General features: G+C 40.2%; 2 protein-coding genes across 2 annotated transcripts in view; both read left to right on the forward strand.

Moving 5' to 3' along the window:
* The window catches only part of LOC103316526 (epidermal growth factor receptor substrate 15-like 1), a 480491-nt gene that overhangs the window by 187457 nt on the left and 266820 nt on the right, over positions 1 to 26214 (forward strand). Inside the window, exon 5 of the mRNA XM_031926044.1 lies at positions 22210 to 22398. Coding sequence (XP_031781904.1) covers positions 22210 to 22398 — 189 coding nt within the window. The remainder of the gene's footprint in view (positions 1 to 22209; positions 22399 to 26214) is intronic.
* Positions 738 to 4247, forward strand: LOC116416744. Its single transcript, XM_031926046.2, has 2 exons — positions 738 to 1612; positions 1683 to 4247. The coding sequence occupies exons 1-2, from the start codon at positions 1575 to 1577 to the stop codon at positions 2665 to 2667; spliced, it is 1023 nt and encodes a 340-aa protein (XP_031781906.1). The 5' UTR covers positions 738 to 1574; the 3' UTR covers positions 2668 to 4247.

The raw sequence follows: 26214 nt of genomic DNA on the forward strand, positions 1-26214 counted from the left end.
TTTTTTTTGGCACAGTATAGCACAGTATGGCACGGTATGGCACAGTATGGCTGAGTATGGCACAGCATGGCACGCTTTATCATACTTTGGCACACTATAGCACAATTTGGCACATTTCTGCATAGTGAGGTATATTACAGGAGGAACATCAATATTATTTTTAACGTTATTAAAGGACTGTTTAACTTATTCAAAGTACTTTACATAGTTGACAATTTTAAAATAGAACACTAACCGACATAGTTATTTGTTATACTTTTGTTATTATTAATTAATAGAAGTTTAAACATCGAGAGAGCAATTTTACTTAGCACCAGAAGACTAATACGCACAATAATTTTTCAAGGACTTTTTTACTTTACTTTTTACCTTACTTTACTTAGTTTTAGTGTAACGTAGTTTTAGTGTAAAAGTTTTAGTTTTAGTGTAAAAAGACATTTTAAAACCATAACTAACACCCTTAGTTTTGAAACAGACACATTAACAAAAGAAAAGTAGTCATTTTATAGCGTTTATACTTATTATCGATAAATACTGTAAGGTTGCATGTCGATGAATATCATCGAATGTTTGTGCGGTCTACTTTACTTATGAAAGAAAACAATTTATGTTCGAGACTTATTTTAGTAATTTTTAATGAAAGTAATATCAGTAACAAATTCATATACTCTATTGTTATCTAAATCATCGTACTTATTCAGAATATACCGCTTAATTTGCAACGTAATAATCAACATCTTATACAAAAATATTATTTGTTTTTCAACTGAACACCAATATTATTTTTAACGTTATTAAATAACTCTTTTACTTATTCGAAGTACTTTCCATAGTTGAGGGGGCGCACGAGTGGTCGGACGTGCTATTTTGGAGCTCCGCTTTTTATACCGTTTACCAAGTGATTTTGACGTTTCCGACCAAAAATAAGTGCATATTCGCGATCTGTGCTCTCTGTGCCTCAGCTGCATATATAAACAGCAAGTGGAGTCGCGTCGATCGCACCGATATCCATCAATTCCGGATTCGCCTCCGTGGGCCGTGTGGCCGCCGCCCTAGCTCTCGCTATTGCTCCGTTTTGTGTCTCGAACGGGGCTTTGACGAGCCTTCCTGGAGTCGCGGGGACATCCGCATCTCCTCCATCAGCTGGTGTGCTACCCGGTCGAAGGTGTGCAGTCATAGTGCAGGTGTGTCGAGCGCCTGTATGCGGTCGTCTTTGGTTAGGTGTTCCGGAGGTCCGCCATCTTGGTCTGAACATACTCTTCTCTCGTCTTGCATCAAGTGAGGATGGCTCTCGCATTTTGAAGAACCGCAAACTGCTGCCTGACTTTGTGGCTGTCACTGCTGATCACACTGTGCAGCAAAGGGAGCTTTATAGGAAGCTCAAAGCCCAGGCTGCTTCGCACAATATCTCTCACTCTGACAACCTGAAGAAAGTTATCTACATCAAGGGCACGCCGTCACTGGTTGAGGTTAGGAAGGTCTCCAGCCAACAGCATTATGATCGCACCCAGAAATCTCCAAAAAACTAGTAAACTCTGTGAAGCCAGTCAACAAACTGTCGCTTTACTATCAGAATGCTCACTGAATGTATGGGAAGCTCCATTTATTTAAGGTAAAACTTTATCAGCTGTCTCTTTTGCCTGACATTGTTGCGATCACTGAAAGCACTACAATATTTTTAGATGTGACCGTGATCTCTCATCGCTTGGAGTTCAGAGGGGTGGAGGTGTCCTGATTGGAGTGAAGAGGTTCCTGCAGTCTAAATTGGTCTCTTCGGATGGTACGATTCAGCAGATTATAGCCAGGATCTCACTGTCGCACTGCAGGCTCCTCATCGCTGCATCCTACTTACGCCCTGATTCCTCTGTTCAGGTATACTCCAGTCATCTGAGGATCCTCGAGGATGCCTGCAATAAACATCCTGACCATCGTTTAATCCTGCTTGGTGATTTCAATCTTCATCACATCTCCTGGAGTTCGGACCCTCTGTCGTACTCATCAACAGGCTACATTAGCTCTGTGCTGAAAGCCTCTGCGGACCATATCCGGAGCTTCTGTGCATCAATGGACATATCTCAGCATTTCCGGACCCATCCATCGAAGGATTATTCGTTGGGCCTTCTCTTCGCTTCGAGGGACCTTGTCTCTCCGCTGGACATCAATGAAGATATTCTGCCCTGCAATGAACATCACGTTCCTGGTGTATTTATGTGTAATGTGTGCAGTGTACCCGATGCGTCCCGTGTATTTAGATTTTGTAAACGTAAATTCTACGCTGCCGACTATGAGGCAATCGGGGTCCGCCTTTCGGAGGTGAACTGGGAGACTGTCCTCAGTTCACTGTCTAATGATCCTGATGCAACTGTTGATAACAATGGGGTGGTCTCATCTCCTGAGCGTGTAACGTCGGGTGTTCCTCAGGGCTCCCACTTGGGAACACTCTTATTCTGCATTTATATCAATGACCTTGTACCGAAGATCGAATCTGCGCAAGTTTTAATGTATGCTGACGATGTAAAATGTCTCAATGTCCTCTCCGTGCAATCAAAATATTCATTTCGTAAAAGCTTTCTCCCCGACTCCACAACGCGCGCATTTGATTTAAATTCGCGAAACGGCATAGTTAAACTTTTAATTAAAAGAGCAATCACACCAAAAACTGCTTGACACTTTGACAAATGAAAATCAAGCTAGTCCCTAACCGGATGCATTCGATTCGTATAATTTGAAAACAGTTTTAAAAATTTACAATTTTAACAAATTTATTCAAAATTAATCAAGTTATCTATTTTTTTTTTATTTTCTATCTATTTATTCGAAGACTTTATATAAAACGTTATTTTATAATTTTATAATTTCTATTCATTTAAATTTTATTAACTTTTATTATAATCTCATTTTATGCAACATAAATACTTTTACAAAATGCATCTTTGCATTTCATTTTACATTAATATTTGATCAGCGCTTATAATCTCATTTTACAATAGAATCATTTTTTAAAATTAATCGTTCATATTACATTTTGCAATATAGTTATTTTTACAAGTTACAATCTAGTAAATTTTACAATTTTTATAGCGTTCTACAATAATAGTATTATTTTACAAAATTAATCACCGAGTCTAGTCAGTTTTACATTGATTTAATCAATTTTTAGATTTACTTATAGTTAATGAATTGTGCGCACTATCACTGAATGAAACAAATTGAAAAATAGCTGGAATTACTATATCAGCATGGCAAGCTCTCGTAGATTTGTAGAGAGCCCAGTCAATTGGATCAAGCTGCTGGATCTTGACGAGACCTCTTTTTAAAAATTTGGCTATTTTGATGTATTGAGACCTCATGAAGTTCCACATCCTTTTTACCTGCAAGCCTGCACAACAAAAAAATGAGTTTATAATTATCAGTAATGTTTTATTATGTTTTCTTAAGGTTTATTTGGCGTTGTTTCTATTTAAAAATTTTAGTTTGGTTAATTTTTATTGTAATTTGCACATTTCCCAATAAATTTTTTGTTACGCTGAATGATTATAACCATAATACAATATTGAACGGCTTTCAACTCTCAAGATGTGAGATTTAAACAAAGAGACTTACTTTTAAGTGGAATACATGGCCGGGTGTTCAGTTCTGCTGTGATTCTGCCAAAAATTGCATCCACTTCAACCTCTCAGACGAGACTTGCAACGAAATGCCACTCTCGTGGAGACGATTCACTTCTCTGGCCATGTAAATTGGTATCACTTGTCGCAGCTCGTATATGTCCTGCTCGTCCTGGTTCCCCAAGTCCACCATTTCAATTTTGTAGTCTGTAATATAAGAGGTAAACGTGCGATTCAGTATGATTAATTAAGTAGATTACAAATTGAAAATTGGAAAAGGAATAAAACTTAGCAAGTTATGGTGACGAAGGTTACCAATTGAAAGTGGAGCAAAACTAATCACGTAAAAAAGATTATAAATTGAAAGTTGGAAAAGAAAAGGAGCAAAACAAAAGTTATAGTGATGAAGAAGTGCCAAGAATTTTCGCATTGAATTAGAATGCAATACAAATCTCTTGCTGACGTTCAATGAGGCCGGAAACGGTTGAAATAGGATTTAATTTTACTTACCAAACATTTTAGTAGATGCTGCCATGCCTATAAAACTCGGGGTGATCCGTTTCCTTCCACTGGGAGGTGTCGACGCTGCGAAGATTGCGATGGAAATGACAAGCGATGCACTGTTGCTGAGCAGGAGTTGGTAAGTAGCTTGCATTTGTTTTTCCAATTCAAAATAATTGCGCCACTGGTCTTCCCACAGCTTCCGCAGAAGCACCGCCGCTACAGCGCGCGCTGGAGCGTATGCGTACGGATACGGCATGGAGATTGAAGCGCTCCAATCTCCCTCCTCTCCCCTCCTCCACTCGCTTCGTAGCTCGCGTCTGCCGGTATGCAGCATGTTGTTTGTGTATATATATATATACACACGTATACTGCGAGTTATGCTTAACTTAACTTCAAAGTATGACTCGCGAATTCCACCTTCATGCCCACACAGCATGTCAGTCGAGGAGTAGCTGGACTGGAGAGCACCTTCTGTCGGAGCAGCGGCAGCAGCAGCAGCAGGTCTCCGTTTGCGCGACCGACTCCAGAACACGGGTCACCCCAACACTACACGACAGACGGCAGTGAAAAATGATGACAGCGTGCCGCCCGCGCAGCAGCAGCAGGTCTCCGTTTTCGCGAGCGAGTCCAGAACACGGGTCACCCCAACACTACACGACAGACGGCAGTGAAAAATGATGAGAGCGTGCCGCCCGCGCAGCAGCAGCAGCAGGTCTCCGTTTTCGCGAGCGAGTCCAGCACGCGGGTCACTGTCACCCCAGCGCTGCGCGACAGACACTTTCTCTCTCCCGAGCTCGCGCGACGAGTCAAAAAGCACGCAAAAAAGAGCGGCTGCTGCGCGTCCGGCTGCAATTTTAGTAAGTGCAACGAAAGCTCTTCTAGGTTAGATTCCTAGGGAGCTGGTAATATCCTCATTCTGGAGGAACTGGGATGTGTTTCCGCCCTGGGTCCGCTGAACCGATTCGGTTCAGCGGACCCAGGGCATCGACATCGTCTTCAAATTTAAAAAAGAGCGCCGGCTGCGCGCGCGCCACAACCCAGCTAACATATCGGGCAAAAGTGTCATGGCGGGCCACGTTGGACGGACCGGAATATTCAAAGTTATTTTGTCCCCCGAGTCTACATCTGTCTAACTCATCGCTTTGTATTATTATCATTTTATTTTATTTTTCTTTTGTAAAGGGCGTTTCGCCCGTTGAACAATAAAGAAATAAATAAATAAATAAATAGTTGACAATTTTAAAATAGAACACTAACCGACAGTTCCATTCCACACGCATAAACCGTGATAGTTATCTGTTATACTTATGTTATTATAAATTAAGAGAAGTTTAATCGTCGGGAAATGACTTTTATTTATTATCAGAAGTCTTAGTCTTAGTATAACGTAAAAAGACATTTTAGAACCATAACAAGAGCCCTCAGTTCCAATACAGACGCATTAACAACAGAATAGTAGTCATTATTTATCTTTTATACACTGACAGCGTTATTGTCTCTATTTTCTTTCTACTGGATATAAGAATAGCTTCCGTTTTATAGTTAGCAAGCTGAAGTCTAGTCTGCTTTAGCCAATCGTGGATTATACTTACTACCTCGTTAGCGATTTTCGTCACCTCTTCCTTTTGCTTTGCTACTACTGCAATGTCATCTGCAAACCCTACAACTTTTGCTCCTTCGGGTAGCTCTAGCCTTAGTACGCCATCGTACATGTTGATCCACAATAGTGGGTGTGTATGACTGAGTATGTATGTAAGAGTACATGTGAATATATGCGTGTATTTATATACAAATGATACGTGCGTGACTGCAACTATGCACACACAGACAAACAATGTACATCTGATCGTGACAAAGCAACTGGATTGCAAAACATGTAGAGCGCCGAAAATCGGAGCGAGTGCTCTGACCTATGTGTCAGCACTCCTTGCGCGTGAACGACTACTGCAAGGCGTACGCGTCGATCCTTTGTGGCGAATGCTGATTAGACTACCGCGATCTTCTTCATCTAAATTTCATAACTGTGAATTGGTACCGAAGCTTTAATAACCCTGGAGCCTATCCACGCTTTTTGCGCAGTGACTTACTCACTGGCGGCTAAAACGGATTCTAAGGTGAAGTGACGGTGTTTGCTAGTGTTAGTGTTAGGAGCGTGTTAAAGCCGTCCATCACCTTGGGAGCGTGCTAAATTCGTCCCTTGGCATAGCATACACCGGAGAGCCCTTTGAATTCTGTCCAGTGCCACAGAGAGAAGTACAAGCTAAGGACCGTTTTGTGGAATCTCCGGTATTAGCAAGAGCAGTTGACCATCTTCATTTTAAATTGCCACGTGAATGCGTGTAGATCATACAGTCAGCATCTGCCACGAAGGGTGATTAGAACCATCTAAATTGCGCAGGATTATAATAAGTTGTTAAGATAAATCATAGGTACTTTACAATTAATAAATAAATAAGACGAAACTTACTAAATACTACTGTAAACCGACAACATCCTAAGCTAAATATATCGAAATTCCGTCAACTCTGTAAACTGAACGTCTGTGAAGTGCTCTGGGCCCATAAAAACATAACAATCGATATAAATAATACCCTTGTGTACCAAATTGATAATAATAGCTAAACCTCAATCAGAACAAATAAATTCAAATCAGCTTCGCAGTCACGACGTGCAGGTAAGAGTACTTCTGAGTCCTGGCGACTTGCCTGCAACGACCGTAAGTACAGCGGATACTCACACGTCCGCCAAATGCAGTCTAGGACAGAATACCGTCCGCACGCAAATACGCGTCCGTGCAGACTAGCAGCGCGGGACATTCTCAATTCCACAATCCGCGTGTAACTTTAGTAACAGAACAGGCTCTCGAGCCGGAGGCTAGTTCTCGCGAATAAATAATTATTTGTAAGACTTGCGCAGCCCGTCCTACTATCTAGTACGGTCTTTACAATGGGTATGTCGATTCTTGTCTCGCGGACATACTGACTCAGGTCCTGTGCAGTCGCACAGTGGTTCATATTCAACTGCACTATTTTCATTTTCTTTGTCTGTCAGTGGCTTCTACTGCAGGTTGGTAAACTGGGCATGCATAGCTACCAGTTGCGTGGTCACTTTTCTTCCCTGTGTTATCTTTACAGAGTACACATTTAAGTTGGTTCTTACACTCCTTTGCTTTGTGCTGACTTTTTCCACATTTAAAGCAAAGCTTACTTTTGTCTTTAGTTACTGTGCACTTTCTACCAATATGGCCAAAACCTAGACATTTATAACACCTAAGCGGCTCGTTTTTGCGGTTAGCTACTCGGATCCTACAGTTGACCTATCCTATTCTGATCTTCTGTAGCTTAGTGATCTCAGTCGCTATCTGAGCTGGTACTCGTAGAGACTACTATGCTGTTCTTCTCGCCAATTTTTATCTGTAGTGCTTCTAGTACCTCCTCTTTTAAGGTAAGCATGTCCAGATCACTCACTTCAATAGTTTCTTCTTCCTGGAGTGCTTTTATTGTGGTGCCTTCTACTAGTACCGCTTTAACTGCTCCTTGGAAGTCCGAGGTTCTGACTTCTTTTGTGCGTTTAAGCTCTATCAGAAGATCGCCTGCAACTGTTCTGCGTACTTTATTTACGCTATTCCCCAGTGTTACGCTGTTCTGGTTCGCAATGCTAGGGACACTTTTATCCTCTTTGCTTGCCTTTTTCTCCTTTTTCTTTGACTTTCTTGTGACGACTTCCTGTCACGCTGTCTTTTCAGCTTGATTATGTGCTCCTTTGTTTCCTCCACTTCTATCCTGTAGTGTAGTTGAGACTTCCTCCGTTGTACCCGCCTTCCGAGAGCTGAGACTTAAGGTTGTCTGGGTTTCCCTCCCCTGTGTTTTCGGGTGCTGGCATTGCAGTAAGTTATCTTCCGCGATGCAGAGATTCTTATAGCTTGCTCTTATGGTTCGGTCAAGGTCTTTAATTTGCTTGTGCACATTGTATCTGCCCCTGACATACTGCATCAGTTCATCGATTCTGCTGCCAAGGTGATCCAAGTGCGCATTCCTTTGCGTTATGCATGCAGCTCTCTTATCTCTGTCTGCATCAACCTCCATTTTCATATCACCTACGTCTCTGCATGAAGCAATGGTCAGGTGATAAACCTCTGCGGCTTCTAGGTGAGTTTGCCCCCCCCCCCCCCTCCTAAAATCCATGGGGCCAGCGTTGACCACCGGGGCTTTTACCCGAACGGAATCAACGGCGGGACTGGGCACTGTGGCTTGACCCGCTTGGGGTAGTAATGTTATTAACTCACTATCCATGTTTGATTTATCTTCGGGGTTTCTACCCTTAGCTTGTTTGGTCCGCGGAGCATATATTATTTCTGCTCTACCCTTCAGCCAGTTGAGGAGAAGTCGACGCGCCGATGAGCTTTCCCCTATCGGCCACCCAGGGGACGCGCCACATACGGGGTATCAACATCCCCGCGCGGTATGTGTGTGTGTGTATACCGTAATATTTCTGGAACTACTCCGTCAATATCAATAAACTGTGACATGCATATCTATATTTGTATTTTGAATTCGGAAAAAACAGTTATTTTTTATTTACTCAACTATTAATTTTTTATGGCCAATTTTTGATTTTTGAAAAATACTTTTTTGCCTTTTTTTCAATCAATTCATTGTTCCAAACAATTCACCTAAAATGGATTTGAACGTGAATAGAATTACCTACTTTTCCTTGTTTGGTCCTTGGGATCGACCGCTTTGTTCGGCAGATAAGATGAAAAAGGTGATTTTTTTTTTTAAATTCATATCTCTGAAACTAAACATCATAAGCTCACGAAAAAAATCATGTCGATAGGGTATGTGTCAAACTATATCCCATTAAAATTTACAGCGATTTGACTACTTATTTTTTCAATAATAAATCGGAAACTGAAAAAAATGAGTTTTTTTGTGTCTCGATTACGGACGTAAAAAGACCTTATTGCACTTGAGATTTTGGAAAAAAGTAGATATTTTATGTGTTTTGGCTAAGTTCATTGCGCAGCTTTCAAACCCCTATGATTCTTAAAATATCAATGTTTCAATTTTTTTTCAAAATTTTTGATTCCTTATATCTCTAAAACAAGGTAGTCAAATGCTTTAAAGTTTTATTTGGTGATTTACCACAAAAAAGCTATCTGCTGCTAAAGCTTTAAACGATTTTGTCAAGCGGTTCTCAAGTAAAGAGTTAAAATGTAGAAACCGATTTTTCTCAAAATTGTGGTTCCTCTTATAAGGGTGTCGTTGCACGTCGTTAAATTCCCTTCCTATGAATTCATGTCATACCTCTATATATATATATATATATATATATATATATATATATATATATATATATATATATATATATATATATATATATATATATATATTGTCAGGTTTGTCATAATGAATAAAATATTGTTTTAATATAGTGTATAATCTGCCTGCTAATTTATGAGGCGATTTTTGATACATAATTCAATATATAAGTTTTGGATGGTTCATTGTCCAAAAGTTTGCAGACCTTTCTGTTTTTTTATTATAGAATACGAACGCTGCCATCAATTTTTCCTGCAGAATATATATATATATATATATATATATATATATATATATATATATATATATATATATATATATTCTGTGATAGTTATATATATATATATCTCTCTTTTGGACAATGAACCATCCAAAACTTAGATATTAAATTATGTATCAAAAGCCGCCTCATATATTAGCAGGCAGATTATACTGTATATTAAAACAATATTTTATTCATTAGATCTATAAATTTAGTAGGAGGAAGCTACGTGCCAATGAATTGGCAGCGGTTTTTAATAGTAGCAATAGAGGAAACGTTGTATTATCTGACAATATCACTTATGCTTAACGTTTAAAAGAATTATTTTCTGGAAATACTGACGGAAGTAAACACTTTTTAAATAATATTAGACAATCTAATAATACACTCGTTTTCGCAAGTTTTGGAGCTAGATTTGATGCTGTTTTCGAGAATGGCCCTCAAGTTATTGGAATAAGTGGTCAAATTTTCCACAATATTACATCCAGACAAAAACGATGCCAGAAGCTAGGAGCAACTATACAGCATTTATAATGAAAGCTGTCCGCCACCAGGCACCATAGTGTCGGTGACAGCACCCCTCCTTGTGGCATCCCTTCCTCACAACTCCTTTGCAAAAGTACGCTCCCCAGGCAGCCACTATCGTCCTGGTCCTCAGCATAACGCTGATCCACGTGGCGACAGTTGCTGGTATTGCGTGCTCCTCCATGCCTGCTGATATCTCCTCGCCGGTCGTGTAATTAAAAGCCCCCTCAATGTCCAGGAAAGCTACCAATACCAAACCCCTGTTTTTCATGCCCTTTTGAATGAAGCTTACCACGTCCACCAACGCTGTGTCCACTGACTTTCCTGTCTGGTAGACATGCTGCTTGTTGTGCATCGGCGCTTCTACTAGTGATGACTCCTTGATATATCTGTCAACCAGCCTTTTCAGGGTTTAGAGTAAAAACAAGGTCATGCTGATTGGCCTGAAGTCCCTTGCCACCGCGTGATATGTCTTACCTGGTTTGGGCAGGAAAGCCACCCTCGCCTGCCCCCATTCTTCCGGTACATATCCTAGTGCCAGACAGGCTCAGTACGATTTCTCTAAGGCTGGAACATACATCTATGCCTTGCTGCAGCAGAGCCAGAAAAATGCTGTCCGGACCTACCGCCTTGTAGGGCTCGAACGTCCCTATAGCTAGATGTCTATGACCTCCTTCCTTACGCCGTTTTGAAACGTGGGTCTGCTGCCCGTATTAAGAAAATCCATGTTTGTTGCTGCTTAGTACTCCAATAGACTTTCTCCTCAAGAATTGCAGTCTGTGCTGCCCCAACATGTGTGATATGCGTTCGCTTCACAACCCATTATTAGCTTGGTGCCTTCAACTCCGCATTCTCTAATTAATGCGATCATTTCCTCTGGTGGGCAAGCTTTCTCATAAGTAAAAGTATGCTGCGGGAATCGTAATGACTTTCAGTTCACCTACCGTGCCCTTGTAGCTTACCCTTGTTGTACATAAATCCCTTGAGCAGTACTTTAGCACCGTCTCTACCTGAAGCCCCTTATCAATAATTGCCTGGTACAGATCCGGCACCATTCATATTGCTCACGCTGTTGCGTTGCCCCCGATCAGCCATCTTGTTCGAGAGCACCGCTACCCGCATCTACCTCTGTGATTACCATATTAAGGCCGGGATCGACCTCTATGACCTCTACTCCCGTCTGTCTCGGCTCTTCCTCCATCTTTTCCTTAAACGTGACGACATGCACCCTGCCGCCTCCACAGAAAGGTCTGAAGTCAAGGGCCCTTAGTGCCTCGACCTCAGTCCTTCCCAGCAGCACCCGAATGGCCGTCTCCTCCTTCTTTTTACTCTCGGTGCCCACCGTCACCGTTTTAGTTTCGGCGACTACCCAGGAGTCCGGTGTAAGTGTGGTATTCTGCCTTTGCAAGCGCTTTACCACGACCTCCGGAGTATGCACTCCAGTAGCGTAGATCGTCGTTCTGACCAGCTTCTGGAGGTCATAGCTTAGATAATAGCCTTGAGTTGGGTGTCCTCCCCACACGTCCATTTAGTAGCATTACTAAGTAACCACTCCTTGTCGTTTTGGTTCTTGCAGTGGTAGATCTGTGCACCCCTCTGGAACTAATTGTCCAAGAAACTTGGAAAATAGCTTCCATCTGGGGCGTCATTAATCTCCCCCTTCAAGGTCTTAATGACCTTCTTTCCCTGGTCCTCGTCAAGGCGCTCTTCCGGGTACTTGACCGGAACGATGGCGACCTTTAAGTCAGTAGCCACTGCTCGGCTGTAGCTCTTTGGAGCGTCCCTATCCGACCTCTTTTTAAGCTCCCTCGGGGTGAAGCTGTCAGAGTGCTGTCTTTTGGACGCGCCCGCAAGGGTCCCAACCTGAACCCCCCAGGAGCGCCTTACAGACGCTTCGTCCTTAGCTTCGCCCCCGAGGCTAGCTTCCCATTAGTGTGTCTGTTTCTTTTCTTCTCCTTACTATTTTCTGTTCCCGAGGAGGCACCGGTATTTGCCGCTGGGGTGAACCCCGCAGCCGCCCGGTGACTTTCCTGGGAATCTACACCGGTATTTGCTGTCTTAACGATTGCCGCCGGGTGTTTTAAATTTTCGTCCGTAAGGACTTAGCTTGAGCTGGGGAGCTTCTCTGTTGCTAGAACTTTTGCAACCATTTCCTGTATCATATTTTTTCTATTTACATTTGTTTGTTTTACAGGTGTGTTAGCGTGTGTGGACCAAACCCCGCCCCCCCCCCCGCATCCCAAACTAGTACGCCCCCCCAGAAGCCACCCACCGTGGAGAAGCCAACCCCGACACCTGTGGCCTCAGCAGGGCCCACTTCCTCCGACCCAACATGGCCCTATCCGGTCACTAACTGGCACTGTTAGGTGAGGCGGGATTTTTCGTCGGCACATAGGGCAGCCAGGTCATGCTGGTTAGGCTGACCTGGGCCTCTGTACTATCTGACGGCCTAGGAGCGCTAGACAACCTAGTTTTCCTACAATACCCTCAGATCGACGCAGTCAGCCCTCCTCGAGTGACCCTAGTAAACATACGTGCCCGGGGGCTGCTTTGGGGTCGGCAGTGTGCGAATGTTGAGGTGTAACATGTGTGTTCATGAGTTGTGTTTCCCAACCGGCACTACCGCCTTCGCCTGGTTGGGAGATTTCTCCTAGCCTCTTGTTGAGCTGCCAGATAGTTTTCGCTCTCCTCCCTCTGAAATGAAAAAAGTTGAGTGAGTCCCGCTCCCAGGCCCGTTGAGAATCTGGAGCAAAAGAGAGCCCTTTTTAGGGGGATCCACATACCTTAAAAGCCCCTTTTACAGTGAATCAGACACAGCCAAAAACATTTACTCTCTCTCACCGGGTACAAGTCCGAGATTCAATCAAAACATTCTGAACTTTAGTTAGCGGGTTAGAAGGTTTAACGAATATAGTAATGTTCAGTTACGCAGGCTATACAGGGTGAGAGACAAAGAATTTAAATCTTAATATCTTTTTTTTTTATTTATCTTTTTCCAAAATTTAAACTTGATTAAAGCCTTTTTATTCCCGTAATCGTACGACATCGGAAACCCTTTTTTTTTGTTTTCTATTTGTAGCTCAAAAACTAGTCGCCAAATTGGTTTAAAATTCTAACAGCAAATAGATATTATCGTTTTTTATTGTCATAAATTTTTTCAAAACATTTGACAATTTACTTGTTTTTTTCTAAATTACCCTTTGGATCATAAAAATTGAACGGAACGGTCAATTTGAAAAATCTTGCGGCAAAAAGTAGGCAATTCTATGCTTTTTTCGATACACTATTGTTATACACATTGTATAAATCATATCTTTAAAAAAGAGCATAAATATTTTTTCAAAAATCGAAAAATGGCTATCAAAATGGCCATGAAATAGTCAGAATAATAAAAAAAAATTTTGAAAATTCAGAATCGCAAAACATATATGCATGCCTAATTTTATTACGATCGATCGCGTGGTTCCAGAATTATGACGGTATACGTACATACACACACAGCTATCCGCGCGGACATTTTCTAAACATCGCTAAAAGCGAAACGCTTTGCTTTTCACATAAGGCACTCGCCGATATTTAAAGGTTCGCTGATGAACACACATACATGCACGCACATAGACACACATACACAAAGTATGTAGATATTCAAATATTGTTGATAAATTCATTAAACTGTAATGGGGTAAGACTTGACGATGAGAGGAAACATCGTCTTTTTTTCCTGTTCTATTCACCGGTTATTTTATCGGATGGTATTTTCAATATACTGAGCATGCTTTATAGAAGAAATTCGTATTCTTATGAAATCGATCAATTTTCCAGATTCGTCAATTGCATAATCTAAATAAAACTTCTCAGATTCATTTGAATACTTTTATTGATCTGCTGCAGCAAAAAATAATGTTGAATTTTAATGACCATTGATTTGTGTATAAAACATTTTAGGGATTGTAATGATACTAACATAAAATTTATAAGCTAATAATACGATTAGAAAATAATAATCAACAGGACCTTTTTCGCAATAGCATTATGCCAGCTAAGGAAACAGACTACCCTGTTAAAAATGACGTCATTTGAAGCTACAGATTGTAACCTTTTATGACGTCATTATTTTTAACACGTTGTACTTCTGAATACTTATACTCAGAAATGAATACTCATACTTAAATACTCCAAAATTAATAAAATAGTTGCCTATATAGGTTCTACCATCCGGATGGTAGTACGGAAAATAAGGGCTAATGTCCAAGAAATTAATAATTTTTAAAAATTTTACTAAACATAAAATATTTAAAAAACAATATTTCTTTGGCGTTTGCCCCCATTTTTCGTACTACCCTCCGGATGGTAGCAACAATTTTATCAATTTTGAAGTATTTAAGAGTATAAGTATTAAGAAGTACACCCTGTTGAAAATAATGACGTCATAAAAGGTTCCAATTTGTAGCTTCAAATAAAGTCATTATTTTCAACAGGGTAAACTATTCCTGACAAATGCTACACTACGGGATAATACTTATTTAACATGGTGGGTCAGTATTTATTTGTTTCTGTTCCTTTTTGCGTGTTACGGGCCTAATGTTCAGTCACGACAGCAGCTATAGCTATGCCGGAGCCGGAATGGCAGTACGACACGGCAACGTACGAGAGAGTCCCGCCATCCACGACATGTTGTATGACACTTATGACGGTTTATGTCGCGTTGTTGCAGCCTATAGTTCTGGACTATTTGAACGACGACTGCGCCACTGTGTGCTCTCTCTTAAATATATGTTTTTATCTAAATAGTTCTTAATTCTGTTACTATAAGGTTAAATGAGATTTATATTTATGGAGCAAATTATATCATTCTGTGCGTTATAAGTATAAGCTAATGTATTTTAGCAAATTAATAATTTTCAGATTTTCCGTAAAAGCCTTGGAGTCATGCCAAAAAATGTCAGTTTCTACCTTTATTGGTCTACAAAAGTATGTCAAAAAAGATGCATATACATGGTGATCATGTAGAATATAGTATATTCAATATACATAGTGAATTTGACTGAAAAAAGTTGTTTTGAGCAAGTATGTTGTGTAATATTAGGTCACTACTTATGAACATCATGTCCTGCACACGGACGGAAAGTCAATTTTTAGAGAATGAGGCTTCGCTACTAGAAAGACTATTTGCAATTGGGTATTTAGAATTTTTTAATACTGTGAATTTGTTCAGAATTTAATTTTCTACAAAATAGCCAGAATGCTTTTATAAAAAATCCTTTTTGTAAAAAATGGCTCATAAAAAAATTGAAAAAAAACACATTTTTTGTCAAATCCAGTAGGCGTTTGCCCTGTTATACGGGGCAAGTGCCTAAAAACTATTGATTCGTACTGCTAACACCTCCAAATTCGTTTTTACGAAGTTTTAGCGAAACTGAAAATTTTACTATTACAAAGGTTCCTCCTAGGAGGGAGCAGAAATAGACGTAATTGATGTATTTATGGCATATATTATGACACACACACGCACACACGCGCACACACACACACACACACACACAGAAAATCTAAGCCGCCAAGGGCAAGACCAACCCGACCGGAGGCTCTAATCATAAAAGCTACCGACAGGAAGTCCTACGCTGATATCTTGCGAAAGATGAAAGCAGACCCAAAACTGGAGATGCCAGGGGATAAATAAATAGTACGGGATAGCGTAAATAGTCTGTGTGCAAGGCATATGGCGATACGCAGACGGCAGTCATTCAAATGCCAGCAAAAATGGCTCAGCAGATGATCGCAAAGCAGAAAATCAGGATAAGCTGAATTTGGACATATCGGCAAAAACTGCATAGTAACACAGGATTGAAATAACCACTGTTACAAGAGTGGATGACTGGCTGACACTGCGCAAACAGCGATAGAGGGGAAAAGATGAATGGGAGGAAAAAAGAAGTACTGCGCCATAGTTACATTGGATGTCATAAATGCATTCAATTCGGCTAAATGGAGTAAAATGCACAAAGCACTTCGAAAACAGGATGTGCCCTTATATATAAGAAGAATGATGTCCCACTATTTGAAGGACAGAATCCTATTCTATGATACGGAGGACGGTACCAAGATCTATAAAGTTACAGGAGGCGTATCCCAAGGGTCAGTGCTTGGCCCACTGACGTGGAACACCATGTACGATGGGGTACTAAGCCTACAATTACCTGAAGGAGCAACAGTCGTGGGTTTCGCTGACGACATAGCAGTAGTGGTAGTAGCGAAACATAAAGAAGAGGTGACAAAAATAGCGGACGAGGCGACCTGTATAATACATGAATGGCTAACGTAGACGGGTCTGGAACTAGCCAGCCATAAAACTAAAGTTATTCTTATCTCTAGCAGGAAGAAGATGAAGGAAATTAAACTGACGGTAGATGGACATGAGATAGCTTCTCAGCCAACCATCAAGTACTTGGGCATTACCATCGATGAAAGACTAACTTTCAAACAACATCTGGAAATAGTCAGCGATAAAGCAGCAAAAGTCGACGCTGCTCTATCACGATTGATGCCAAATGTAGGAGGCCCAACACAGAAGCGAAGGTTACTCTTAGCCAGTGTAACCATATCGATTATGCTATATAGAGCCCCAATATGAGCAGATGCGATGCGGCTGAAATCGTATGCTCGAATGCTAACCACGGTGTACAGACGAAGAGCACTAAAAGTGGCGTCCGCTTACTGTACAGTATCGGACAATGTGGTGTGCATTATTGCAGGTATTCCGCCGATTGATCTATTGGCGATGGAGAGTAAGGAAGTATTCCAAACTAAAAGAAGAACAAGTGACAAAACTCAGAAGGAGATCTGGGATGCAGCAAGAAAGAAGACAATGGCCGAATGGCAAACAAGATGGGATGTTAGTGACAAAGGGCGATGGACACATCGCCTTATACGAAAAATAGAGGATTGGACTGGAAGAGAACATGGGGATGTCAACTACTACCTCACACAGTTTTTAACCGGGCACGGATGCTACCGGGCTTATCTGTACTGATTTAAATTAGACGACAGTCGGAACTGCCCAGCTTGTTTGGACGCTAACGAAAATGCGGAGCATGTTCTCTGGGACTGTTCGCGATACCAAATGGAGCTAGAAGAACTCGAGTGTTATTTTCAGACAAGAGTGACTGAATCAATAATGACAACTATGTTGACGTCGGAGGATGGTTGGAACGCAGTAAACAGCTACGTAAGGACTACCCTCAAGAAGGTTAGAAATGACGAAGAGAAAAGAAGGCAAAGCCAACGCGAAACAGCGGAATAAAAATGTAGCTAGACGAAGGTCACTGAGCCGTGTCGGGGATGAGGCTGTCCAAAGGATAGCCGGACGATGCCGCACGAAGCAGATGACCGGACGATGCGGAAAGAAGCAGACGCCCGGACGACGCAGAGAGAAAAAGACGTGATGACGACCACATGAATTAGAAGAGGGCGTAAAAGCCTTTCGCCCCCCCCCCCGCGAAGCACTACTGGACGGTCGTACCGCGGGGAATAAGGGCACAGAAGATGGAGCTAGGTGCGCCTTTACCGAGGGTCGATAAAGGCAAGGAGGGCGTTCCTTGGTACAATTGGGTGTTTTTCATTTGGCCATAAAAAGGATGGGTTTAGTCAGTGTGGATCCGACATACGGCTGACATTGCGGATGGGGCTGTTTCGACGACCCCATAAACAAAGTGACGCTATGGTATTTTTAATATTTTCAACACCTCTTCTCCGAGAAAGAAAAACAAAAAAACATACACACACTAGAAAACGGGAACAGCGAGCTAGGAAGAAATACTACAAGACTGGTCGTGGTAAAGAAATAGTAGACGCCCTAAATAAGAAATGAAGAATGCTAAACGAATACTTAAGAGGAAAAACTGAGAGAATAAACGACGGTGCCTGAAAGAGTTGCAGGACGAGGTTGAGTTGGACCCCTGGGGGCAACCATACCAAGTGGTAATGAACAAGTTAAAGGGAGGTTATATCCCCCCTCCTAAAAGCCCGGAAGTGCTGGATCGTATTGTGACCACACTCTTTCCCCTTTAACTGAAAATAACAGTTATTCCTGAAGCGGAGACGAATGATTCCAGCCATCACCGCAGAGGAATTACTGGCTGCATGCAAAAGAATTGGGAACAACAAGGCTCCAGGCCTGGATGGCATACCCAATATTACATTGAAATAAGCTATACAGGCACGCGCCGATGGCTTTGTGGACTTGTACAACTCATGTCGTGAAGAAGAGACGTTTCCTAAGAACTGGAAGAAGCAATGCCTGGTGCTACTACCAGAAGGAGATAAGCCACCTGGAGAAGCTTCCTCATACAGACCACTCTGCATGCTGGACACCTCGGGTAAGATCTTAGAGCGCATAATCGGCGTTAGAATGGACCAAGTCATTGAAAAACCAGGCGGACTTGCGGAATATTAATACGGCTTCATGAAAAAACGCTCAACTCTTGATGCTATAAGCTTAGTAGTTGACACCGCTAGAACTGCAACATAAGGAAAAAGATGGAAAGGAGGAGAAGAACTGTGCTATTATTACACTGGATGTTGAAAATGCGTTTAACTCAGCCAGCTGGGGCAAGATACAGGAGGTACTATGGAAAAAAGAGGTACCCGCAGATATAAGAAGGATTATGTCTGACTACCTGAAAGACAGAACCCTTTTTTTTTTGTATGACACAGAGATCGGCACGAAAACCTATCAAGTAACCGGAGGAGTCTCACAAGGGTCAGTGCTTGGCCCACTATTGTGAATCATCATGTACGATGGCGTTCTTACGCTAGAGCTACCCGTAGGTGCAACAGTTGTATGGTTCGCAGATGACATTACAGTAGTGGTAGTAGTAAAGCAAAAGGAAGAGGTGACGGAAATCGCTAACAAGGCAGTAAGTATAATCCACGATTGGCTAAAGCAGACTGGACTTGAGCTTGCTAGCCATTAAATGGAGGCTATTCTTATATCAGGTAGAAAAAAAAATAGAGACAATAACGCTGTTAGTGGACAGACACGAAATAAACTCTCAGCCGACCATTAAGTACCCGGGAATCACCATAGACGCCAGACTAACTTTTAAGCAGCATCTTAAGAGGGCGAGCAATAAGGCAGCACGATTGGCTAAAGCAGACTGGACTTGAGCTTGCTAGCCATTAAATGGAGGCTATTCTTATATCAGGTAGAAAAAAAAATAGAGACAGTAACGCTGTTAGTGGACAGACACGAAATAAACTCTCAGCCGACCATTAAGTACCCGGGAATCACCATAGACGCCAGACTAACTTTTAAGCAGCATCTTAAGAGGGCGAGCAATAAGGCAGCACGATTGGCTAAAGCAGACTGGACTTGAGCTTGCTAGCCATTAAATGGAGGCTATTCTTATATCAGGTAGAAAAAAAAATAGAGACAGTAACGCTGTTAGTGGACAGACACGAAATAAACTCTCAGCCGACCATTAAGTACCCGGGAATCACCATAGACGCCAGACTAACTTTTAAGCAGCATCTTAAGAGGGCGAGCAATAAGGCAGCAAAAGTCGGTGCTGCACTATCGCGACTAATACCAAATGTAGGTGGGCCAACGCAGGGCCGAAGGTTACTCCTAGCCAGTGTAACTACATCAATTATGTTATACGGTGCTCCAATATGGGCGGACGCTATGTTGGTAAAGTCCTATGCACGAAAGCTGTCAACAGTTTATAGGAGAAGTGCATTGTGGGTTGCTTCTGCCTACCGAACAGTATCCGAAGACGCAGTGTGCGTTATTTCAAGTATGCCGCCTATTAACCTCCTAGCAACAGAACGAAAGATTACACAGCCCCACGAAAAAAATTGTTCCCTGTTCGAGGGACATTGCCGGATAGCGGGACAACTCCGTTGCCCGCCGTCACCACGGGGAGGTTCCCTGGATGCAAACACACGGATTAAATTTTTCGGTTTTTCAGAATCCGGAGTAAGAAAATATTATATCGTTATATTACGACGTGATTGACTCAAATGAATACCAGAATCGTGATCAACGATCCGAAAAATATCAACTCATCAAAGACCCAAGATCTCATTTTACAGCCAAAAGCTGGAAAATGGATTTGATTTTGGATGGCCATCACGTAACCTACAAAGGTCTGTTCTAACAAAAAAGTCAATACATATTCGGACGTAAAATTTTCTGCTCTTCAAGAATACAGGGTCAAAATGATCATATCATCAAATTTTATGGTTTTGACCTTTATTTGACCTTGATTCTGACACTGCAAGGTCAAGAGAACCCCAGATTCAGATTTAGCGACCCCGAAAACATATATATAAAATTTTCCAGATTGATTAATAGTCATTCCGCAATTTGATCTTCAGATGCCCTTGACCCTGACGTGATGGGGTTAAACAGACCCCGGATTCGGATTCAGCAACCCCAAAAACATAAAGTGCACCTCCTCAGATATCGGAGAAAATAATTTCATTTTTTTTGTGGGGCTGTGTTATATACGAAGAAAACTGGCGTGGTGACAATACTCAAAAGAAAGTTTGGAAATCTGCTATGGAACAAACCCTAGCTGAATGGCAAAGAGGATGGGACTTCAGTGGAAATGGGCGATGAACACACCGCCTCATACCATGTATTGTTGGCTGGACCAATAGACGACACGGGGAAGTGAATTACTACCCTACGCAGTTTTTGAGTGGACATGGGTGCTTTCGAGCCTACCAATACCGCTTCAATATAGAGGATAATCCAGATTGAGTAGTATGTTTGGAAGCAAACGAAGTTGCGGAACGTGTCTTCTGCAACTGTTCGCGATACGAAATGGAACGAGAAGGACTCGAGCAGTACCTTCAGGCTAGGGTGACCCCTGAGTCAATGATGACAGCTGTGCTAGCGTCTGTCCAGAGGATGGCCGGTCGATGCTGCTCGAAGTAGACGACCGGACGATGCAGAAGGAAGAAGACGGCAGGACGATGCAGAATGAAGAAGACGAGTTTGACCCTGGATCCCTAATCACATTAGTGGATGGGAGATATGATGAAATGTCAAACTTCAAATGTGAAGCCAAAAAAGGCTAGTTAATGGGCCCCACGGAAGTATTGTTCAACGATAGTACCTGTGGGGATCCGGTGTCGGAGGGCTACTTGTGAAGAGCTAACTCTGCCTACGCCACATAAAAAAATCGTGATAGTTTTGTTCTGAAATTTTCTGAATTTTTGAATAAAAATACTTTTAAAGCCGTATATGTATGTTAAGGCTACCTTATTTGCATTTTAAACCTTAAATTCCTTAAACCTTAAACCTTAAAACCTTTCATAAAATATGAAAATCTGAATGTTTGATCCGGACTCTGACAACTTTAATACAGTAAAAAGATATTTTTTTATAGTAAAAAAGTAGCTGTAAAGTTTTAGAATCGGCCTTACCTTCTACTAGAACTTAAAAACTAGAACTTAAATAAAAGCCCAAAACTAAAAAAAGAGTTCTGATCTAGAACATTGTAATTTACGATGAATTATTCGTTAAAATCAACTTAGGTTAAATTATTTTTCTCAAAAATTTAGATCAAAAATCATTTTTTAGTTTGGGCTTCATGCGCGTAGCGAACACCGTGGTAATTATTCTCCCGAATTTGGAAGAGCAATTGTGCCTGGTGCATGATACAATAGTAGCGCATTCTTGCATGCTGGGCTGTTTAATTTTTGGTAAAGATTCTCTACCGCTGGTTTTTCAGTGTAGACAGCAGAACGCTCTAGCAAACTACCAAGCCGCTGCATAAGAAACTAAGCATTATTAAGTTTTTAGGCTGAATGGTTATAATCAAACAACAGAGAAGCAGTTTTATTTTTACTGATATAGCGAACAGAACTTTACACAAAATTTTATAATTGCAAATCAAACTCCATAACGCAGGGTATTATTGTACTGCGCATTAAAAACGCAATATCTTGTTGAAATCTCATGATTTTTTTATATTTTTAGGCTATGCATTTAGTATACAAAGCATTAGAAAAGTACACTGTGCCAAGTGAACTACCCGCTGAACTGGTAAATATCAAGGCTAGCCAAACAGATATGATTTCGAAAATTGATGTATTATTAACTTCTGTATCTGGAGCTATATTACCTACAGATTCTGATGCTGCAGCAAAAGAAATAATTTCTCTTGAGGTAGGTATACATTAGTTATAATATGTAAAAATAATAACATATAGTGCTGCTAGGGTGGGGGGGGGGGGGGGGAGCGATGTTGGATGTTTTTAGCGAGAATGGTAGATCAACACAAGAGGGTATCTCATTTGATGTTGTGCTTTTAAAAGAACATGAATAGGTTCTTTCTATGCATGATTCTGTGATAGCAGACTAGGCTAGGACAGAGACAAGACACTGCTCACCATAGAACTGCACACTTTATTCACTTGTCCCTCTAAACGTTTGACTTGTACTGTGGACACTGCGGAACTCAAGTGCCGTTTTAGCAGGGCTCGCTATTAGCGTGAGCTGCTCTTTCCTCTTTGCGCTTATGGCAGACATATCCGTAGTGTAAGTTGTTCTTCAAAGAAGGGTCGGTTAATATAAAAAATGTTAGGGATACATTTTCGATAGTTTTCTACTTTTGTACTTTTTCACTCAAAAGATGATGCACTAAATTGTTGTTCCATAGCTGACTAAGCATTAAAAAGTCAGTTTAGACTATACTAATTTCAATGTTGTTCTGTTGTTTATTCATACAATATACGCATGCGGGACATTGTGTTTAAGAAGCCAGGACAGCGCTTTTATTGCTTAGTCTGTCCTTGCTTTTTAAAGCGGAAAGGTTGGTGAATCAGAAAAATTTTAGACAATACGTTTTACATATATTTTTAATGTGCTTTTTTACTCGAAGGATGATATACCGGATCGTTGTTTAATCGCTAACTAAGCATTAAAAAGTCGGTTAAAACTATACTTATTTCAATATTGTCCTTTTAACAGTTACTTAATAGTACTATAGTTGTTTATTGATAGTCAAGAGGAGGAGCTTCGCTCCTGATGCTGGCCCACAGTCGTCTGTCGCTCCGCCGTTGCGTGTGAGAAACTGCGTCTCCAGAGCTCACTCCAGATGATTCCCCAAACAGACTGTCAGTCGCTCTCGAGCTGCAATCAGATAGCTTTCGCTATTCAGTGACAAGTCCGGACCGTGCTGGCGACCGTCCAGGTACTAAATAAAAACAGAATTCAATTACCCGAACTGATATTTGACTTAGTGTTCGCCATTTTTACGTGAACTTAAGAAATATTGATTTTTGACGTCAGCGAGCGACGCACAGTGGACTGAAAAGCTAAAAAATGATCAAAAATCTTGATTCACTAAAAATTAAATTGAAAACGACTTTGCGGTCGGTAATTGTGTTCATTGTGTAATAGGGCTTCAGAAAAAGTATCCCCGAATATTTGGAATATAAATGGGTGGTTCTCTGTGTAATCGAAGATATGAAAATTTTAATTTTTGCCTAAACTGTATATATATGTTCTATATGTTGTACCTGACTATTATATGTTATTATCTCTGTCAAAAATATTTACATCAAATTTTACATAAAATTCTATGTAAAGATTTTAAACTATTAGATATAAAATTCCACACGCACGAATAAAATTGTAAAACTTTACGTAATATTTCACATAAAATTTTACATACTGATCTTTACGTACAATTTTATTTAAAATTTTAGTTTTACAATTTAATTGATTTACTAGCAAAAAACGCTCGCTTCGCTCGTAATTAACAAATTAATTGTAATGATATTAAAGAGGATGTCGTCCCAAAAAACACTGTTTTTCTATTACATAAAACTTTTTGAATAAAGTTTGCTAATGAAAAACCGAGCATGTAGCGCCGTAGTGTTAAGGTAGTTCACTTGGCCCAGTGGTGCTCAATTCGAGGTTGAATTAGAAAATTAATTTTTTTAAATAGTATGCAGTGTTATCAAGTGTAAAAACTCTAGAATTTTTAATTTTATATATCAAAACATTAGCATGGAATTGAAACTTTCGATTGCTGTAACTTTTTAAAAAGCACCGCTTGCCCTATAAAATTTTTGTTTCTTTAATTTGTATTATGATTTTACATGATGACCTAGTTTTTGAAAAAGATGTAAGATTTATTTTCTTCGTAATTAAACAAAATATACACTAAATTTAGACTTAGCCTAGGCTTCCCATGTTAACTACACAACTTCAAGACCCGATATCTTAAAAAATCATACCACTTGGAAGGTAAACAATTTTACCAGTTTATAAAGGGCACTTAATAGGATATATTTACAAAATTACTACCTTAAGTTTAACGAATCGTTCTATTGAAAGAAAATTTCGATCCGACTTTTTGTTTTTCTAAAATCTTGGAAATACGAATAGATGTTTACGCGTACTTCGTCGTACTCATGCGATTGCAGCGCGAACCATAAAATCTAATTTTACATAAAACTTTTTAAATAAAGCTTGCAAATGAAAAACCGAGTCAGTAGCGCCGTAGTGTTAAGTTTATTAAATCGTTTTACCAAGAGAACAATTCGATCAGACTTTCTGTTTTTCTAGAAGTTTGAAAATACAAAATACTCCGTGGTGGATTTGCAAAGCTTTTGCACCGACATACCCTTAATTATTTGATGTGTCATTATTAAATATACAGTTAAATATTAGATGTACACTCGATGGTAGTTAATTCTTGTGGAACGTTTTTAAAATGCTTCAATAAGATTGTCAGATTGATAAATTCGAAAAATTTATTAATCTGACGTTTCGTTGCGGAATATATCAAACTCGCCTAACCTTTTACTTTTTTAAAAGTTAATTTTTTAAGATTTTAGTCCTTTTTAGTAAATTTTTTTGTAGGTATTTCATATTTCTCCTAAAAATAAAATATAAGAATCTTTAGCACCTTTTGACCATGGTTTCATTGTAACATTTTTATCACTAACATGAAATCACTTATTGTTCTGATACACTACTCTCGAAAGATTTCTACACCTAGACACCAAAAACAAGTGGGATCTACCTAGACCTCGTCATCGGCCACCCTGTAACCTAGACGCTGTTCCTGCATGGTTTATTTACCTAGACACCAAATACCATGGAGGGCACCACCTAGACCTCGTCATCGGCCACCCTGTACACCGAGACACCGCCCTCGAATGATGTATTTACCTAGACATAAAAAATTACGGAGCGCACCACCTAGACCTCTTCATCGACTATCCCGTACACCTAGACACCGTCTTCGAATATCCATTTATCGTCTCCATTTATCTCGACCAAAATTGCAGATTTCATCTTGTGATATGCATGTACGTCATTTCATATTCACAAACACATAGAATTAAAATATTATACCTGCACAAATAACTATTTGCAGCATCCCTTTGACCTTGACCAAAACTGGGAATTTTATCTTGTGATATTAATGAATACTTACAGCATTAGTCATTATATGTCACGAACACAAATCTTAAAAAAAACGATTATATCTGCACGAGTAATTATTTCTAGCATCCCTTTTATCTAAATCGAATCTGCAGATAACATTTTGTGATATGCATGAATACATAAATCGTCATTTCATATTCACAAACAAATAACTTTAAAAAAAAATTATATCTGCACAAATATTTAATCGCAGCATCACTTTCATCTTGACCAATTTTAAAATAATCTTTCTTTATTCATCCATGTATATATATGTCAAAAATATAGAAAAAAAATTAATTAATTGCGTCTTTTTATTTTTAATTGTTTTAACAGCTTCCAATCTACCTGGACCAAATCTTGAAAATGTTTTTTAGTAGGAATGCATATTTTTATCATATGTACCTGTCTATAACAATCCATAGTTTTTTTTTTATAAAATACATCAAGTTTTGTGGAATAAATGCAAAAACAAATCCAGACGGACGGACGAACGGACATTTTTCAAGTTCTTACACTGCTAAAAACCAATTGAAATTT

Source organism: Nasonia vitripennis (assembly GCF_009193385.2).
Source record: "Nasonia vitripennis strain AsymCx chromosome 3 unlocalized genomic scaffold, Nvit_psr_1.1 chr3_random0007, whole genome shotgun sequence".
Classification (NCBI taxonomy): domain Eukaryota; kingdom Metazoa; phylum Arthropoda; class Insecta; order Hymenoptera; family Pteromalidae; genus Nasonia; species Nasonia vitripennis.

Bases quoted from the DNA above. Each gene is read 5' to 3' on its own strand.
- LOC116416744 (XM_031926046.2), top strand. From the start codon at position 1,575: ATGCTCACTGAATGTATGGGAAGCTCCATTTATTTAAG. The intron at 1,613-1,682 runs GTAAAACTTTAT...CAATATTTTTAG, and splicing joins GGAAGCTCCATTTATTTAAG to ATGTGACCGTGATCTCTCAT.